Source organism: Nuphar pumila, chromosome 6, assembly GCF_984573655.1.
Source record: "Nuphar pumila chromosome 6, dmNupPumi1.hap1.1, whole genome shotgun sequence".
NCBI lineage: Eukaryota > Viridiplantae > Streptophyta > Magnoliopsida > Nymphaeales > Nymphaeaceae > Nuphar > Nuphar pumila.
The window spans coordinates 109130161-109148718 of NC_143254.1; the positions used below are offsets into that span (position 1 = coordinate 109130161).

At 35.5% G+C, this 18558-nt stretch overlaps 1 protein-coding gene across 2 annotated transcripts; it reads left to right on the forward strand.

The window, feature by feature from the left end:
• The first annotated feature begins 9134 nt into the window (after positions 1-9134).
• LOC149835641 (small ribosomal subunit protein mL103 (rPPR7)-like) lies at positions 9135-13237 on the forward strand. Of its 2 annotated transcripts, none has more exons than XM_090010601.1 (2): positions 9135-10715; positions 12804-13237. In XM_090010601.1, the coding sequence occupies exon 1, from the start codon at positions 9181-9183 to the stop codon at positions 10408-10410; it is 1230 nt and encodes a 409-aa protein (XP_089866727.1). In that variant the 5' UTR covers positions 9135-9180; the 3' UTR covers positions 10411-10715; positions 12804-13237. The 2 variants fall into 2 exon arrangements, with proteins under 2 accessions (XP_089866727.1, XP_089866728.1); XM_090010602.1 differs by lacking the exon at positions 12804-13237 and adding an exon at positions 11235-11359.
• Positions 13238-18558: the final 5321 nt, after the last annotated feature.

The window sequence follows — 18558 nt, forward strand, 5'->3', positions numbered from 1 at the left end:
GAACAGGAATTGCAGATGGCATAACACTAAATGGCTATGCAGTTTTTTTTTAATCTTATATGAAAAAAAATTGCAGATGGCATAACACTAAATGTCTATGTAGTTTTTTTTTTAAATCTTATATGAACAGAAACTGCAGATGGCATAACACTATATGTCTATGCAGTTTTTTTAAAGTTCTATATGAGCAGGAATTTGCATAGATCATAATCTACACATCTAAGTAGTTTTTAAAATTCTATATGGACAGAAATTTGCAGAGAACATAATTCTACACATCTAAGCAGTTTTTTTAAAATTCTATATGAGCAGGAATTTGCAAAAAACATAACTCTACACATCTAAGCAGTTTTTAAAATTCTATATGAGCATAAATTTGCAGAGAACATAACTCTACATATCTAAGCAGTTTTTAAAATTCTATATGAGCAGGAATTTACAGAGAACATAACTCTACACATCTAAGCAATTTTAAAAATTTTATATGAGCAGGAATTTGCAAAGAACATAAGCTATGCAATTTCTAAGCATTCATGGTGTATCATATAGAAGAAAAAATAAGATTCACATATTAAATCTGAGATAAAGATAGAGCAGAAAGAATGAGTCTCAGAATACATGAGCAAGGACACAACTACCTGAATTCAAATCAAAAGTAGATGCTTTTGATAGTTACCTTCAAATGTTTTTTTGACACTTCAGTCACTTTTATTCTCAAACAAAAATTTAAGCCTGAGTATTATTGATTCAAGAAATAACTTTCTTTCTCTAGTGGCAATGACAAATGAGAACCCAAACGTAGAAAGGAACGACTTTATGATATTCTTTCAAGTGCAGTAAAAATAGAGATTTTAAACCCATGTTTTCACGATTTACACACGAAGTTCTAGCATGCAACAATGGAGATAAAGAAAAAGAAAAATCCAGTGGTAAAACACGCAGACCACTATTTTATTGTTGATCATATTAAGAAAAATTTTCATGAGCTAAAACACGCAGTCTACTAAATTGGGATGTTGAACTTAATAAAGAAAAAATCCATATGCTAAAACACGCAGGCCACAAATTTGAGATATTAGTATGTATCGATGATGCATACCAAAATATACCCTAGAACGTTGAACACATCATAGCATAGGAATTCTACCTCTGTTAGGCACAATAAATCGAACACGCCCTGGTTGTCCCCTCTTTACAATGGTTGACCAAAGCAAATCTATAAAATTTATCTCAAATTCTTCCTCAAAAAAGAAAAGAAAATATATCTCAAATATTGTATGCCACATGTTGGCTTTTTCTGTCATCAATGTTTTACATGAATATGACATCTAATGCTTTGTTGTATGATTAGGTTTGAAGTTTGGACTCATATGCCATACAATATTTTTTTAAAGTCATCAATGTAAAAATGCTTTACATAAATTAAATCTATTATTGATTGTTTAATTAAAAAATAATAATTTTAGACATAATGCAGGATCGTCTACAAGAAACCAAGATTTCAAATCATTCATACATGTATCATCAGACATATGTAAAAAAAAGGTTTTAAAAAAGGGGAAAAGAAGACAAGGGTTTGAGACTATGATGAACTGTCAATGATATTAGGCAGCTCCAAAGTAGTGGAGTCAGGTTCTAACAGTGGTATCAGAGCGAGTCTTTCCACAGGACTAAAAACGACAATCATAAATGGGTTTTCATGCCAGCAAGAGCCCACACACTTCTTGAATCTGATCTGACGTTGTTCTTTGATGTATATTGTATTCAATTAAATAATTGCCAGATCTATAATTTCTCCTTACACAAGACCATACCCGAATATGGTCTCTGTGATAGACGCATGTTTCTAGTAGTTCTATAGGTGTGTGGTTGATTTATCTTAGTTTGCACCAAGGCTTGATTCTTGGTTAGTGCTCGTTGATTAAGTAAGCGTCATTGGGAGGGTTTGACCAACCTAGGCATTTGGCTAAACATAGTTGTGTGATCATGCAAAAATTTTCCTCTTTTCCTTCTCTTTGCTTTTCTAGCCTCTATTTCCCTTTTAAAGGGGAAATAAAAGATAGAAAAGAAAAGGAAGAAGAGAGAGGAACTCTTTTGCAATGTCTCATTTGACCAAAGAAATGTTTTGAAAAATCACTCGCCTCCATTTTAAAAAGACTGCGGGAAAATGGAGAGACGGGATTCGTTCGTCGATACGAGGTTCAACCATTCCTGGCGCCTTTACCAGGGGTAATCGAACCAAGGATCAAATTCATGCCTTTGCTTTGCCCAAATTTTTTTAAGTAATTATTCTAAGTCCTAGATGCACATTAAATCAGGCTTGTGCTATGATTTTGAACTTGAGAATAACGCATATTTTTACAAGTGCTTCAGAAAATTTGAGAATTTCCAAGTGATTTTGGAAATGGATTTTTGAAAAACATCCTTTAGGAAACGGCCCGAAAGTTCAGAAATTGACTTAAAATTTATTGAAGAATACTGAAAATCACAACAATGATTTTCTGAAAGACGCGATAAATCGCAATACCGTAAACCGTAGGATGATTTGCTAAAAGTCATTGTAAATCGCACAATGATTTATGGAAAGACACGGTAAATTGAATAGCAATTTACTGAAAGATGTCACCAATCATATGACGATTTTGAAATTCAAGAATTTGGAATGAATTTAAGAGCATTGAAATCGAAGATCTGGAAATCGAATTCTGAAATTGAATTCAAAATTTTAAGTTGAATTTGAAAATCAGAAGTTAGAATTGAATTTAGAAGTTAAAAGATTAAACTTTAAACTTAAAATTGAAGATTTAAAGAAGTGAAGTTTGAAATTGAAAAGGTAATTGAATGGAAAGAATTAATTTGAAAATAAGGAATTTAAATTGCATGAAATTGGGAATGAAATTAGAGAAAGGATAACTTTGAAATGAAGACTATTTTTGAAAGAATTATTTCAAAACTCACTTAGAAATTCAAAAATAACTTGAATAATTTGAAAGATAATGATGCAATTCTATCTTAAATGATGAATGCATTAAAAGAAATTTAAAATTAGGTTTTGAAAAGCATATTTTATTCTTTAAGTGAATTGAAATAAGATTGAAGATATAATACATTTCTGACTATGGCCATAAAATGTATTATATAATAATCGCATTTAAATTCATTTGAAGAATAAAATACATTTTGGTGCCTTTATAGAGTTTAAAATAAAATCAACTCTCAATATATCCTGACTATGGCCATTGATATATGTTTTGAATTCATTTTAAATTAAACTCTGATAAAGGAAGAAAATATTTAGAAAAACATGATGATTTTTTGAAAAAGATCCAGTGTGGACCCAATGTTATTCCATAAAAGATGAAAACCCTAAGTTTTGTTCACATTTTGACTATGTCCATTGATGCAAATCGTCAACTTAGGATTTAATCACCTTTTATTAGAATGGTGCTTGTGTCATTCGTGTTTCGCCATAGTGTTATTGAAAATGAAAATAAAAATAAAAATGCAACATATTGATTATAAAAAATAGAAAGTTAAACTACATGCTCATTCATTCTAAACTAAGCATAAAGTAAACTTCTCATTAATTGATTTATTACAACCTTTGAATTGATACAACGATTAAAAAGAAATAACATAAATTGAAAATCCTGCAAAATGATCAAACTTGTTAGAAATAGGTGTAGGCTTTTATAGATTTTTCTTCAATTATTTAAAAATTGAAGAATATATCCAAAATTAGCTTTTTATGCCTCAAAGATAAAGAAAATTAAACAAAATAAACACTTATGATGCATGATTTTGTGAAAGTATTTGAAAAGGCATTTTTTTGGAGTTTCATATTTTCGAAATTGGTGCTTAAAGCATATAAATTTATTTTAAAACTTGAATTCAAAGTGAATTTAACCTTGAAATTGAGTTTTTTATGAAAATATATTGAAAATGATTGAAATAAAGGAAAATAAACTCCAAAGTTTGCTTGAAATGAAGTTAAGGCATTCTAACTTGATAAAATTTATTTTTTATTTATGAAATATATGAATCATGTTTGAAAATCGAATTTAAGAATGATAAAATGCCCAATTTAACTTCATTTTAACAAAGCAATATCTTTTTATAAAATCAGTTTTGAAAGATGCAATGAATGAATGGTCAATGATCTTAGAAATTTCTAAAATGATATGCATATGCTTAACAATTTGATGAATTTTGTAGAATTAAAAATTCCAAGCAATCATCTAAGGAAAACCCGAATTTGGATTCTCTTATCCAGATAAGACAAGATTTTGCAGAATCAGGATTTTGCAGGTGAACCTATCAGAGCATTTCGAGCAGATGGAAGCCTTAAAAAACTCAGTTTTAGCTCAAAATGAATACATATATTCATAACACAGCAAGAAAGCATTTCTTTTTTACAAAATATCAAAATCATTCCTGAAACTAGAATTATGATCAAAACATCAGAGCATTAATTTTAGAAACAGGAAATTAGATTTTACCAGACATGTTTCAGTAAACTAGATGTTATAGAGGCTAAATAGACTCGATTTATCCCAAGTTTGAAAGAAAAGTTGCTTAATTTAATTAAAAAGCTAATCTAATTTACAGAATTTAAAAATCAATTTTGGTTTAAAAATGGCAACTTCGAGAAGTCATTGTTTCTAAACAGGAAATGAACCTGTTACAGAGTTTGAAATTCTATAACCAGACTCGGTTTTCAATAGGTTTGAAATATCAAATAACCATAGAAAGTTATAAAAATTTCCAGATATAAACTAAACACATAGAGAAAAAAAACTCTTTTTACGAATTTGGAAAATGATCTCTCCTTAGAGAGATATGACTCTTATAAAATGAACTAAAAACCTATGTCACTCAAATAAGGTAAACTGATAGAGATCTGGTTTTAGATCCAAATGGAGCATCAAATGACTATAGAAAATGCTGAAAATTCACAAGAATAAACTAGACTGCATAACAAAGACACCACTTTTTACGGATTTGAAATTCAATCTCTGGTTAGAGAGATATGACCCTGACAAGTTGGTCCTGATTCGGGTAGCGATTTACAGCGATTTGTATCACAAATAGCTGCAGAGTTTAGCGAAAAACACTACAAATCACTATAGTGAGGTCCAACAACACTATAAATCGTTGTGGTCTCGTTGGAGACCCAAAAACACTACAAATCATAGTTAAAAGATCAGACTACACTACAAATCATTGTAGGATGACCGAACAACACTACAAATCGTTGTGCGACTCATTGGAGACCCGAAAACACTACAAATCGTAGTTAAAAGACGGAACAACACTATAAATCGTTGTAAGAGTCGTTGGAGACCCGAAAACACTACAAATCGTAGTAGGGACTCATTAGAGACCCAAAAAATGGTAGCAATGATTTGCTAAAGAATGTTGTCAATCAGATGGCGATCTGTTGAAGGAGTGCTACAACAGTCATGATATGGGGGCCAAAATCAGAACATATACAAAATCTAGATACAGGGTTTTAGTATTTAATCAAAATAAAATAGCAATTGACCATGAAAAATTCTGAAAATTTACAGGGATGAACTAGACATATAAACGAAGAGAACCCGTTTTATAGAATTAGAAAATGATCTCCCATTAGGGAAATAAAATTCTGACAAAATAGATCAAAATCTGAGCCGTTAAAATGATATAGGGTGACAGGGTTGTGGTTTTTGACCCAAAACTGGTATGAAAACACCATAGAAATTGCTGAAATTTGGTATGGACAAACTAGATTCAATTTAAAAAATACCCCTTTTTACTGATCGGAAGGATCATCTCTGGTTAGGGAGAAATCACTCCTGTAAGTTGGTCCTAATTCTGTTAAAACCCTGATGGTGCAAAATAACAGGTTCTGAATCTCGATTTTTAAGGTGGGCCAAAAAAACTCAGAATGACTTGATTTTTGGTGGAGAGTAAGAAGTTGCAGTAAAAAATTTAGATTGAAATGAGCTCTGATTACATACAAATCGATAGATCTAAAATGCATCAGAATTGAAAGTACAATTTAGAAAGCAACTGAACATGATAAAAACAAACTGCACATGCGTAGATATTCAAGCATGAGATCTAATGCCTTAAAACATGAATGAATGCATGAATGATGAAAAATTAAAACAAAAAATGCATTAAAAGAAAACCAAAATGGTTGAGGCACAAATCTAACTTATTGTAGCCTATTTGAAAGAAGGATTTGATCTAAAAAGATCAAATCACTTCAATTCTTTTTTGCTCAATCAAAATATGTTAAACAGAGATTAAAATGCAGCAAATAAGAAGATGAAAACTCAGATTCTAATCCATTAGTCATGTTATGACAAGTAGTTTTAAGGGAATAGAAGAGGAATACTCACCTTGTCTGAAGGGGTCTAAAAGAAAGGGCTGAAAACTTCTACAAATTTCGTAAACTCCAAGTGAAGAGGAGAGATGAGAGAGAGAGAGAGAGCTGACCACCAATCACTGAATGTCCTCCCCCTTTCTTCCTCTTCTTATTCTTCCTTTTCCTTCTTTTCGTGCTCATTTTCTGCTTCTTTTCCTCTTTCTTTCCTCCTCCTTTTCTTCCCCTTTTTCTGGAGTGTCTAGGGTTGAGGCAGCATCAGACGAACTTTCTTAAAAAAATGTTTTTTTATGATTTTAAAGGTTTTAAAATTTAAATTAGACAAAATATAAAGGAGAATTTTAAAAATAGCAGATTTAAAAGGAATTTTTTGCAAAATGATGGTTGTTTTCAAAAGATTTTTCTGAAAAGGGCTCTTTAAGCTAAAAGAGGCTTTTAAAAAGTAGGTTCCTAAAATCGATTTGTTTTTTTTTTTCTGTATTTTTTTGTGTTTTTGAAATAAAACTCTAAAAATTGAAGGGAAATAAAGGGGTTTACAACTATTTTTTTGTATTTTTAAGAAATATTTACGAAAAAGAGGTTTTCTGAGAATTCAGGTTCGGTTTCTTCAGAAAATGGATTTGGATCCTGGTTTTGAAAAAATATTCGAGTTTTGAACCTTGAATTGAGAAACACAGAGTAAATGGATCCAAATGGATACCGAATGGACTGTCTGAGCCTTTCAGAAATTATTTTGGTACTTTTATAAAATTGATTTCGAAAATTGGATAACGAGGCTCAGATTGGAATTCTAGTACTGTATCCGGATGTGAAATTGAGTCAGATATATAACATGAATTTGAATTCTGGTGAATCTGAGAAATAACTGGAATTTGGATTAAAAAATGACTAAATTTATTTAGAAAGATGAGGTCAGAGACCAAGAGGGAAATTTTATAAAATTTTGAAAAATTTGAGGTGTTCACAAGTTGTCATACCATCGATCATGAGGGGCCCTACGCCTACAAGGTTGTGCGCATTCATAGTGCTTTTGGTTGGTCATGAGTGTATGGTAGATGTGACTCTAGTCTGCAATAATTGTGGAGCCCTTGAGATGACCCATGCCCAAGATATGGTTGGTGAGCTTCGTATAGAGTTTCAGGCTCATGTCAAATCAAATAGATGAGAGGATCAACAATGTAACACAAACCCTGGGGGGAGGTAAACAATCAAATGGATGTGCTGAATGGTAAATTAGATGAGCAATTTCATAAGGTCCTTATGATTCTTGAATCCATCCAATATCAGGGAGCACAAGGAAGCTCTTTGGGATGTTTCGGGAAAACCTGTGTAAGTGGTCAAGAGTCGGTTTCCACCAAAGGACCCTATTTCGTCCTCCAGCCCTGGTTAGAGTTCTCAAAGTTTGTCAGAGCTAACCCCACCAGATAGTTATTTTGTGTCGATCAATACTTCAAAATCATCAAAACACTCAAAGAGGATCGGGTTGCCCTTGCCTCGATCCACATAGAAGAAGAGGCAATTTGTTGGTACCACTGGCTAGAAACTTAGTTAGGTATGATTTTCTGAGAGGCCTTCTCCTGAGATCTAGTGATACAGTTTGGTTTGTAAACCTACACCAATCACCATGTCACGTTGTCAAAGATTCTCCAATAGTACAATGTTATGAAGTACCAGGTTGGGTTTGAGCAGCCTGGTGATGGGGTAGCTCAGGAGTCGTTAATGGGAATATTCATAGCAGGGCTCAAGCCAGACATGCAAATCGAGGTCCAAGCCATGAGGCCCATCTCCCTATAATATAGTGTTTCGAATTGGCACGTGTGGCTGAGGATAAACTGTCCAGGATGGACCTGCATAACACCCCAAAATTTAACCCAAAAAATATAGCAATTTTTTTTTTAGAAACACAACAAAAGCATTAGTTTTTATTTAGTTTAAAATTCTGAACAGGTTATAGGTGTTTGCATTCAGACCCAACGATTCTATCCTTCAACTAAAATCAGTCATCACATAGATCAATAAATAAATTGTTTACATCGAGTCTTAACAAAAACAAATAATGTTCAAATAATCTCTCAAACACTCCAAAATTTGGGGATCATGGCACCACCCACAACCGCTTCAGCCTTTTTCATTCTTGACCTGTAAATTTATAATATATATGGGTCAAACTTCACAAGTCTCCATAGAAAACATAATCCCGGCTGCCAGTGTCCAAACAAAGCCTAAAAGGTTCAATACATTCAAAATCCTACTGACCTACAACCAAAAAGTCCAAAACCCTACCCCCACAAGAGTTCTGCTCATTTGGTGTGGGCCACTTGTAAATGACACTAAGTTTAGTGGACATCGTGAATTCAAAACCTATGGAGAGTATCCTAGGTTGCAAGGTCGAAGCTGAGTGAATTCTGTGGTGTGTTGGCAGGTATAAAGAGTATTGGATTCGGTAGTCAAATTTGAATCCAATTGTAAATCGGTGGTGTTGAGTTTTTCATTAAAACCCAACCCAAATCCGATTAAAACTGACTAAAACCTGAACTCAATTAAGTGTAAATATCCGATTTTAAGCTAGTGGAATCTGGATTTGGTTTTTACTTTTTTAAACCGAATCCGATTAGGTCGGATCCGATTGGTTTTATCTTACCCGTAGAAATCCCTAACGGGAGGCCAGCCAACGTGCTTTTGCTTAAAATGAATAAAAAAAACAAAACAAAACCCAAACCCCAAAACATAAACCCTAGTCACAATAACCCACAATCTCCCAGTCCCACCCGTCATCAGAAGAACCGCCGGAGTAAGACGCTCCGAAGATGGCTTCGACCTTCCTCCGACGCCGTTTCCTCCTCAATTTCCACCGCCACTTCTGCTCACCACCACCGCCGCCCTTCTCGGCCTCCTCGGTTCGGACCAAGATCAAGTCCGAGCGGAACCCCGACGCCATCCTCCGCCTGATCAGCCCCCTGGCCGAGAGCCCCTCGGCCGCAGCCTCCGTCGCCGGCCGGCACGCCCGAGACATCGCCGTGCGGAGCCTCGCGAAGTTCCGCCGCTCCTCCGACATCGAATCCCTCCTGGAAGGCCTGAAGAAGCACCACCCACAAATGGAAAACCCCGAGTTCTTCCTCTCCGGCCTCATCGTCTCCTACGGCAAGGCCGGGATGGTCGACCACGCCTTCCGGTCCTTCGATGAGCTGGAGGGGCTCGGCGTCCGCCCCTCCCGCGCCTCCTTCAACGCTCTCCTCGTCGCCTGCGTCCAGGCGGAGCGATTCGACAAGGTGCCGGAGCTCTTCTGCGACGTCCCCTCCCGCTACCCCGAGATCGCCCCGGACAAAGTCTCCTACGGCGTCCTCGCGAAGGCCCTCTGCGAGATGGGCTCGCCAGAGAAGGCGTACGAGCTCCTGAAGGAAATGGAGGACAAGGACATTGAGATCACCGGGGTAACCTACACGGCGATCCTCGACGGATTCTACAAGAAGAAGAACGCGAAGATGGGCGACAAAATTTGGGATCTGATGCGCGAAAAAGGCGGTTATTTGATCGATTCCGCGGCGTATAACGCTAAAATCGTGAATGTCTCCGTCCACGGTACGCCGGAGCAGATTCTGGAGTTGTTTGATGAGATGGGTCGTCTTGGAATGAAGCCTAATACTGTTAGCTACAATTTCCTTCTGACTTGTTACTGCAATAATGCGAGGTATGAGGAGGGGAAGAAGGTTTATAGGCAGATGAGAGGAAAGGGGTGTGCCCCAAATGCTGCTACGTTTAGGACGCTGGTGTTCCATTTGTCAAAGGGTGGTGATCTGGGGACTGCCTTGGAGGTCTGTAAGGAGAGCATCAAGAGGGGCAAGATTCCTCACTTTGGGACCATGAAGGTCTTGGTGGAAGGGTTGGCTAAGGCGTCGATGGATGCCGACGCGAAATGGGTGATCGCGGAGATGAAGAAGAGGTACCATGATTCTTTCCTCAACGCATGGAGGAAGCTTGAGGTTGCTCTTGGTTTGGTGGAAGGTGAGGAAGGACCAGAAGCTGTGGCCTCTGCCTAGTGGGACTTTTGTGGGGATCTTGATGTTTGTTTTGTTATATGAATGGGGCAAACCAATAAGGTAATTTTGATCCTCTATGGGTTTGTAAGGAGGAGGAGTCATAGGTTTGGCAAAATGATTTCAGCACTATGGTTTTCGCATCCTACACCAATGATCTGCTAGTGTGAGATTGTGACTCATCATGGATAAGTAGTGGTCAAGCTCTGAAATGCTAGCATCCATGAAGATACTGCATAAGATGTGGTTCCTAGTATATCTTTATTATAAAAATCAACAGTCCAAGTTTCTGGCTGCTCTTCATTCAGGTAAATTTTCGGTTCTCTGAGGATGTTAACCTTTGAATGTGCCAATTTTTCTTTATGTTATGGTGTTCACTATTCACAGTCACGTCATAATGCGAATAATGATTGCACCATCTGGGTTTTTTATTTTAAAGTATTTAGTATTTTTGAATTAATACTTGTCAGCAGAAAGAAATCAATCTTGTGAACAAGAGTCAAGCAAGTGGTTCTATCTTCTCCCTGACATGGTTATTCAAATCTTGTTCAAAATAATATTCACACTTGAAGAAGTTACACACTTGCTATGCAAAGCAGAATGGCAATAAATATGTTCCTCTTTTATATCACTATCTAACTTAGTCTTTGTTGAAAAAGTTCCCAGCGCATATCTAATATATGTTTCCATTGCAACCACCATTTTTGTTTATGCTTGACGAAATTAATGTACAAGAATCCCTCGAGTCATCAATGGTGAAGTTATATGTTTTTATTCAAGTAATCCCATGCAAGTATTGAACTTTGATTTCTTCTCTGAAAGAACAGGGTGTTGAGAAAGCAACCAAGGATTAAACTGCTATAGGCATTTGCACGGCATCGCTTTGATTTTGGCGGCTCTTCCAAGGATACCAACATATTTTTTGGATAGTGATTCTAATCTTATTTGACACCACTGGTTGATTAAGGGAAATGTATGTTGAAGAATGATTTAGCAGACAAATGCCTCCCCCAAACAATGATGTTTAAGACTGTTCAGGAGACTTGAATTGGAAGTGTTTTGCAGTTTTCCCAACAACCTCTGCTGTCCGGGAGTTTGCCCAACACCCTCTGTTGTTTGGAATCAGTGGTGTTGCCAAAAACAGTGTTGGGAATGGAATTGGCAGCTCCAACACCACATCTCAACACTGTTCACAAGCGGATGTTTTGGTAACTCCATCCCCAACGCCATATTTTGGCAGCACAGGGAAATGATGCTTCTACCTCCAATGCAAGGCTTCCAAACAAAGCCTAAAGCCCATTGGGAAGTAGAATAACGTAATTAAAAAAAACATCATTTTCCTTGCAAAATTTATCCATCAGTTGCAATAACCATATAATCACAATACTTTATCTGTTTTTCAAGAGTGGAATTGCTTTCCTAAGTCACACAAATATTTTCCTCAATTGTTGATGGATATGTAGAACTCTTTTGTAGATGTTATTTGTAAGGCTCCGTGGTGGGCTAACTTTGGACCTGATTTCCTGACAAAGTAGGGTTTTGTACCCTTGCTCAACATTCAAAAAGGTAAATTTTGTATTTAGAAGTGGCATGATACTCCCACACCATTTGCAAAGATCCAGTCAGCTTAGTTATTTCTACTCTTCAAAGATGCTTGATTGTTTCATATACTTCTTTAGCCAAAATCCAATGAAAACTTGATTCAGCTGAGACTTTGTGAGTCCAAAACCAAATTTACAATAATATAATGTCATTTTAATTGGAAGAGTTTCTGAATTTGATGAGCTTAGATTTGATCGTGTTGATTAGGGTAAAGAGATGATATTGCTATCAACCTTGCTTTAATCTTAGCACTATCTGAATTGCTAAACACAATATATACTGCTAGCACGTCGAAGCCTAGTTTGTTATCTCCACTTTTTTCTGTTATTCCTAGAAGTACCACTCATTTCCTCCATGAGTGGAAGGGCTTGTTCAGGCCACTGTATCACTATTCTTAAAAATTTGGTTTCAGTGGAGGGCAATCTATGATCATGCACAATCCATTGTTTCCATTAAGGATAACCTTCTGCAGAACAATTTGGTTCCTACTGCCACATCTCCACACAAAAAAAAAAGAATGCAGAGGCACAAGTTGTCAAGAAGATAGAATTCATACTTATACGCATAGGTCTGTAGCTGTCCTCAGTGTTCACACATATTTGATAGAAGGGTTGTGATGTGCCTAATGGGACTACAGTTCAGGGCTGCATTTAGGGATGTAAACAGGTTGGATTTGGTTCAGATATAATCTGACCTAATCTGATTCTGACTAACCGGATCAGAGTCGAACTCAGATTCAGATATAAAGGGGGGTGACTGAACATCCAGTTTACTTGTTCCTTATTTTCCTGCAGTTACACAGCGTGCATGTGCCTATTGGGCTGCTTTCCAAATCCCACCTTCCTCCTAGAGCCACCATCAAGCCAAAAAACCTTCTCTGTTCTTTCCCTACTTTGGAACAAATCAACCACCACACTTCTCGGGATCATGGCGGAACGGGATGTTGCCGAAGGGTTTGAGTGCTCTCCATGAATTGCTCCTCGATGCAGGTGGCGAGGGAGTTGAAAGAGAAGCGAGGTAGTTGGGACTCCAACTGCTCCAGTTATTGCTACATGGAACCCTTTGCTATAGGACGTGGTGATGCTTGAGAGGGGAGGGGAGTTGGGTGTTTTTTTTTTCTGCTTCAGGCCTTCCAGAAGGGTTTCAATATCAGACAAGCAGCTTGAGGCTGCGGCTTTGGTGCTGATGGTGAAAGGGGGTGTCTACCAGAGGGTGACGAGGCAGAGGGTTTGGCTCTCATCTTTTTCTTGGTGGAGGTGGAAAGGGAAGAGGAAGACCTTGGTGGTGGTGGTGGGGGGGAGGAGAAATGATGATAAAATGCAGTTGCATTCAGGCGCAAGGGGAAGGTTTCAAATCTTGTCATTCAGTTTTTCTCAGTGCGTGAAAATCTCGATTTTTGTTTCACCGGGAAAGTATCACAAAATCATGTATAGAAATATGATGATATTGTCATTCAATAAAATTGCGATATATTGGAAATGAACTAGATTTGAACTCACCTTAATTTCAAGATTTTCACGGTTTGTACGTATGCAAAAACATCGCAAGGGTTGAAAATCCTACTACGTTTTTTACCATGCTTTTAAGGCTATGTTTGGAAACCTTGCAATGGGATAATGGAAATCTTGCTTAAACATCGTTATATGATGCCTTTAAGGCTACGTTTGCGACCCTACTTTTAAGGCTATGTTTGAAAATCCTACTACGTGTGGCCAAAATATTGTTTGGAAAATGACTGTACCTTAGGACAAAATTGATTTGTTCCTTTAAAAATTTTGAATTTTTTTAAAATCTACTTGATGTTCAAATTTGCAAATGTTTATTATTAAAAGGATCATTTTAACCTTTGCACACCGGATATCCTGAGGTTTGAGTGATATGTTGTTACTTTCTTTAGGTATAGCACCTTCACTTAAAGTTAGATTCACATGTTTTTTTTATGGACTTCACGAATTTTGCATAATTAAATTTGTGAACCTTCAAATGTCGTAATATTGTACTAAATTTGTATATATAACATGAAATTTGTGAGATATAGTGTGAACTTAATATTAATATATCGTAACTTCGCAAATATTGTATTAAATTTGTGGGATACAGTGCAAACTTCTTCTGATCCTCAAGAAGTTTATAAATTAGGTACTAACTTTGCAAATCATGCCTTTGTAAATATGCTTGTTTGTGCATTTTGGTAAGAACATTAAATGTGAATTTCTTTCATTTATATAAAAATCAATTGTCGCACCCCAAGATCATTTTTGCATAAACTAGGGTTTTTTGTAGTCCCTAATGTGATTCTCCCTGGCAACAATTTTTTGTGATTATTTTAGGTGATTCATCGGCGGTACTTCATAACGGCTATTTATCGGCCAAAAATTAAAACCGAGGCTTTTTTTCGGTAAGCACATCTTTAACGGTTGAACCTTCAACGTGAGTGCGTGTGATTATATGTTGTATATCTTGTATTATAAACATGATTAGAAAACACTTTGTTTCTTTTGGTTATTTCCTTAACGGTTCTATGTTTTTTTATAGATTATTTTGTTTGTTTTTTGCAATATTTTTTCAATAGCCTACGCCTTGTCTCTGTTATCTGTTTGTTTATCTATAATCTTTGTGTTAGGAAATTATGAATTTATTTAATATGGCAACTGAGAATACTAACTCGAAGGGGGCTACACCCACATTTGATATTGTTGGAACACAACAGAAAAGGCAAAATGAAGAAAAAATACATACTTGATGATAGTTCGTATTATGAAGTACAGAGTAGGGTTGACACGTGGATAGAGAGGAAGCCTGCTCTGTTGTCAAAAGTTCAGGTGTCAGCATCGATAAATTGAGACCCATACTTCTACGCTCAAACTCGCAGTAGCTAACACCTTTAATACAGGCCAAACAACATTAAACATTTTAAGTGTGATCCAAATCTAAGGATGAATATAAAAACTTATTGACAAGTATGTGACTACATTGATGTGTCTTATCCCAAACGCATCTAAAGAGGGAAAGGGGGACTCAGTGGTGAAGAAGTTTCACTCATTGGCTGACTTTGGGGTTGTTGCTAACCTCAATCTCTAAATAGAGGAAGATGGAGACACGACCACCTACAATAGCAGTGGTGAGATGAAGACGATACCTCAGTAAGAGGAGGATATGAACCCTAAGGTTGAGGTTAATGTAGAGGGTTCTCAGGGATTGGAGGTGGGTGGATCGGATACTCATCCAAAGGTTGAGATGCAAAGTGCACAAGATCATATGCAACAGAAAACAAGGTCTGGTGATCTAAGGAGGGGGTCACAGCAGGAAACAACTTTTGATGCTCGTGAACAAATACTTTGTTCATTTGTTATTTTGTATATGCATGTTTTTAAGTTGTTTGCAATTATTGTCATTTTTATATGCAAACAATGATTAAATTATTATACATATTGTATTTAAAATTTTAAAATATTATATCTCTATGTGTGTGTAATTAAATGATTAATTTGACTTATTTCATCAAAATTAATTATGACTGTAGGATCTTCAATCTCAAGATTAAGATGATCCAACAAGCTACATGCACCGATTCTAGTGGTTTCAAATACATGAGTGGTTCGTAACACAAACAAGGGATGTGAATGACTAGTTGGATGAAATGAATTTCTGAAAATTTTGGAGATCACACCATAAAACATCAATCACAATCTCTTAAAGGTCATTGTATAGTTCGGGAATCCAACAACCAATACATTCTAGCTTGGAGATATTGAGATGATCATCATGTTGAAGGACGTAGCACAAATCACTGAATTTAAGTGTTATAAAGATCCAATGAGTGCACATCAGTGGGGAGATTTCAAGCATGTGTGTAATGTTTATTTGAGAGCGAAAGAAGATGTGTTTGAAGGTGAAAGACTAAAATTATCATGGTTGAAGAACCACTATGACCCTAGCATGGCAAGGAAAATGAAGGGGAAGCTATTGTGTGTTTGAGAGAAGGGTGGTGTTTAGGTGGACAAAGAAGTAAGAATATTTTTGCTCTACTTCTTTGGCATATGTGTATTCATCGGTATTGGTAGAAAGACGATTCATAAATCACATATTCAATTATTGCAAGACCTAGATCGCATCAATGAATTCTCATGATGGGAAGCCTCATTTGCACATATATATATATATATGAAAGTTTGAGTAGTGTGAGGCATGAAAGAATAAACATGAACGACATGTTGATTTTGTTGGAGGTATTTATTCTTTTATTATACTCAAACATTATTTAATATTATTGATGTACTATACTGTATATTAATCTGTATTAATCTTTATGTTAATCCTTAAAGACTTGCATATGGGAGCACATATCCATTGGAAGACCCCTGAGATATGACTTTCTTTATAAATTTTCACGTTTTGCAATGTGGAGTCAGCCATGCAACGACCAAAAGGGTTATGATCAAAGAGCGTTGGGTCCTCCCGTGAGAAGAAACCATTGCATTACGTCATTGTGTGGGCTGACAAAGGCACATGTAAGTATTCTTCAAAGAATATCCTATGTTTTTTTATAAATAATGCAATATAGGACTAACCATTAATGAAATTTTGATTTGTAGGTAATGTGGTTCCCTTACAAAAATACGGAGAAAGACTACTCGGATATGGTTGTGCAAGCGAAGGACATCACGAGAAAGGATATTTGGTTACACAATATGAATAAAGTTATAGGCCAAATGGCCAGCTAAGTGATCTGGCAATTTGGTTTTATTTAGCAACTACTCAGTCGTCTTTGTACAGTTAACATAGCAATCTTATGCATAATGAAGAATCAGATGAAGGATTACCCCACGATCTTTCTCTTCGAACTTGAAGATTGATGTTAAAGTGGTGATGACATCAGCTTGTTATTCATGGTATGTGTATGCGATGAAGAGGATGTAACTATTGCCAACCTTCAGTTTGCAAGCCGGCCCTCTGCAAAAATGGCCATTGAGGAAGAGAAACTGAGGGCAAGAAGTCTGAAGCACGTAAGGACTGGAAGTGGAGCAGATGACCAGGCGTTGCTTCAAACAAAGGAGTCTATTATATGGACTCAAGCTAACCTTATCGCTAACAAGGATTTGGTCATTGAGGACCTATGAGTACGCCTAATGCATCGACAACAATGACTTATGTCTTCGATTGTATATATATATAATATTCATTATAAATTTGATTACTATTATAAATCCTTTGATGCGAATTTGACTGATTATTGAATGTAAATTTGACATATTTTTTTATTTTTTAAAATTATTGATGTTCTTTTAATATTTGATGTTTTGTAAGTTCTGGATGTTTTATACATTATTAATTGTAAGTACTATATGTTATGTAAATCATTAATTGTAAGTTATAGATGTTTTTTAAACATGTTTTTGTGATTAACTTCATTTCAGGTTTAATTTGAATTGAGCAGGCGAACTTGAATGTAACAGGTGAATTGTGTAAAATGCTATAATTGAGTAGATAAATTTGAATGTAATAGGTGAATTGTATAAATGTTGTAAATTTGAATTGAGCAGTTAAAATTATCAATTTACGAGAATGAGAAAGTCCATAAAAATTTATGAAAATGACCAAGATTTGCGAGGTTGAAGAAGTCTGCAAAAAAAAAAAAATATTTGCGAGGATGAAGAAGTCCATAAAAAATAATTTGCGAACAGTAGAACCAATATTTGCGAGGATGAGGCAGTCCGCAAAAAGATTTGCAAACTTATTTATCCTCGCAGATATTGGTTATTTTTCATAAATCTTTTTTGCAGATTTTCTTATCCTCGCAAATGCCTTATTGTTTGCAAATTATTTTTTGTGGAATTTCTCATCCTTATAAATATTTGTTATTTTTTGCAAATCATTTTTGCAGGCTTCTTCATCCTCATAAATATTTGTTATTTTTAGCAAATCTTTTTTCGCGAATTTCCTCATCCTCGCATAGTAGAACATCTAGAATTTACAAATTCAAATTTACAGCTAGAGAACAAAGACCAAAACATTGACATAATTCAAATTCAAATTTACATCTAAAACTTACAAATACAAATTCAAATTTACAACATTTATATAACTGAATCGAAGACAATTCAATGAGTTAATGATTTACAATGACCAATACATTTTGTGCATATCCTTTTTACAAACCTGGAATAAAGTTAAACATACGAATTTGTTTAAAGAACATCCAAAACTTATGAAACATAATGTTTAGAAAATCCAGAACTTACAATAAATAATGTATAAAATATTGAATATTAAAAGAAAATCAACAATTTAAGAAATAACAAAAAACTTGTCAAATTTATATTCAATAATTTGTCAAATTTACATCCAATGTTTTACAATAGTAATCAACGTATAGTCCCCATAATTGTTTACAACTCAACTTCTGATGTCTCATCTTCTGGCACCTCATTATTCGATGTCTCATCCTCTAACACCTGATTGTCTGATGTCTCATTCCTTGCCTTTTGTTTGTCGTTTGTACATTTTTTGTTCTACTACGGTCCTTTTTGGTCTTTTGCCTCTTCCTCA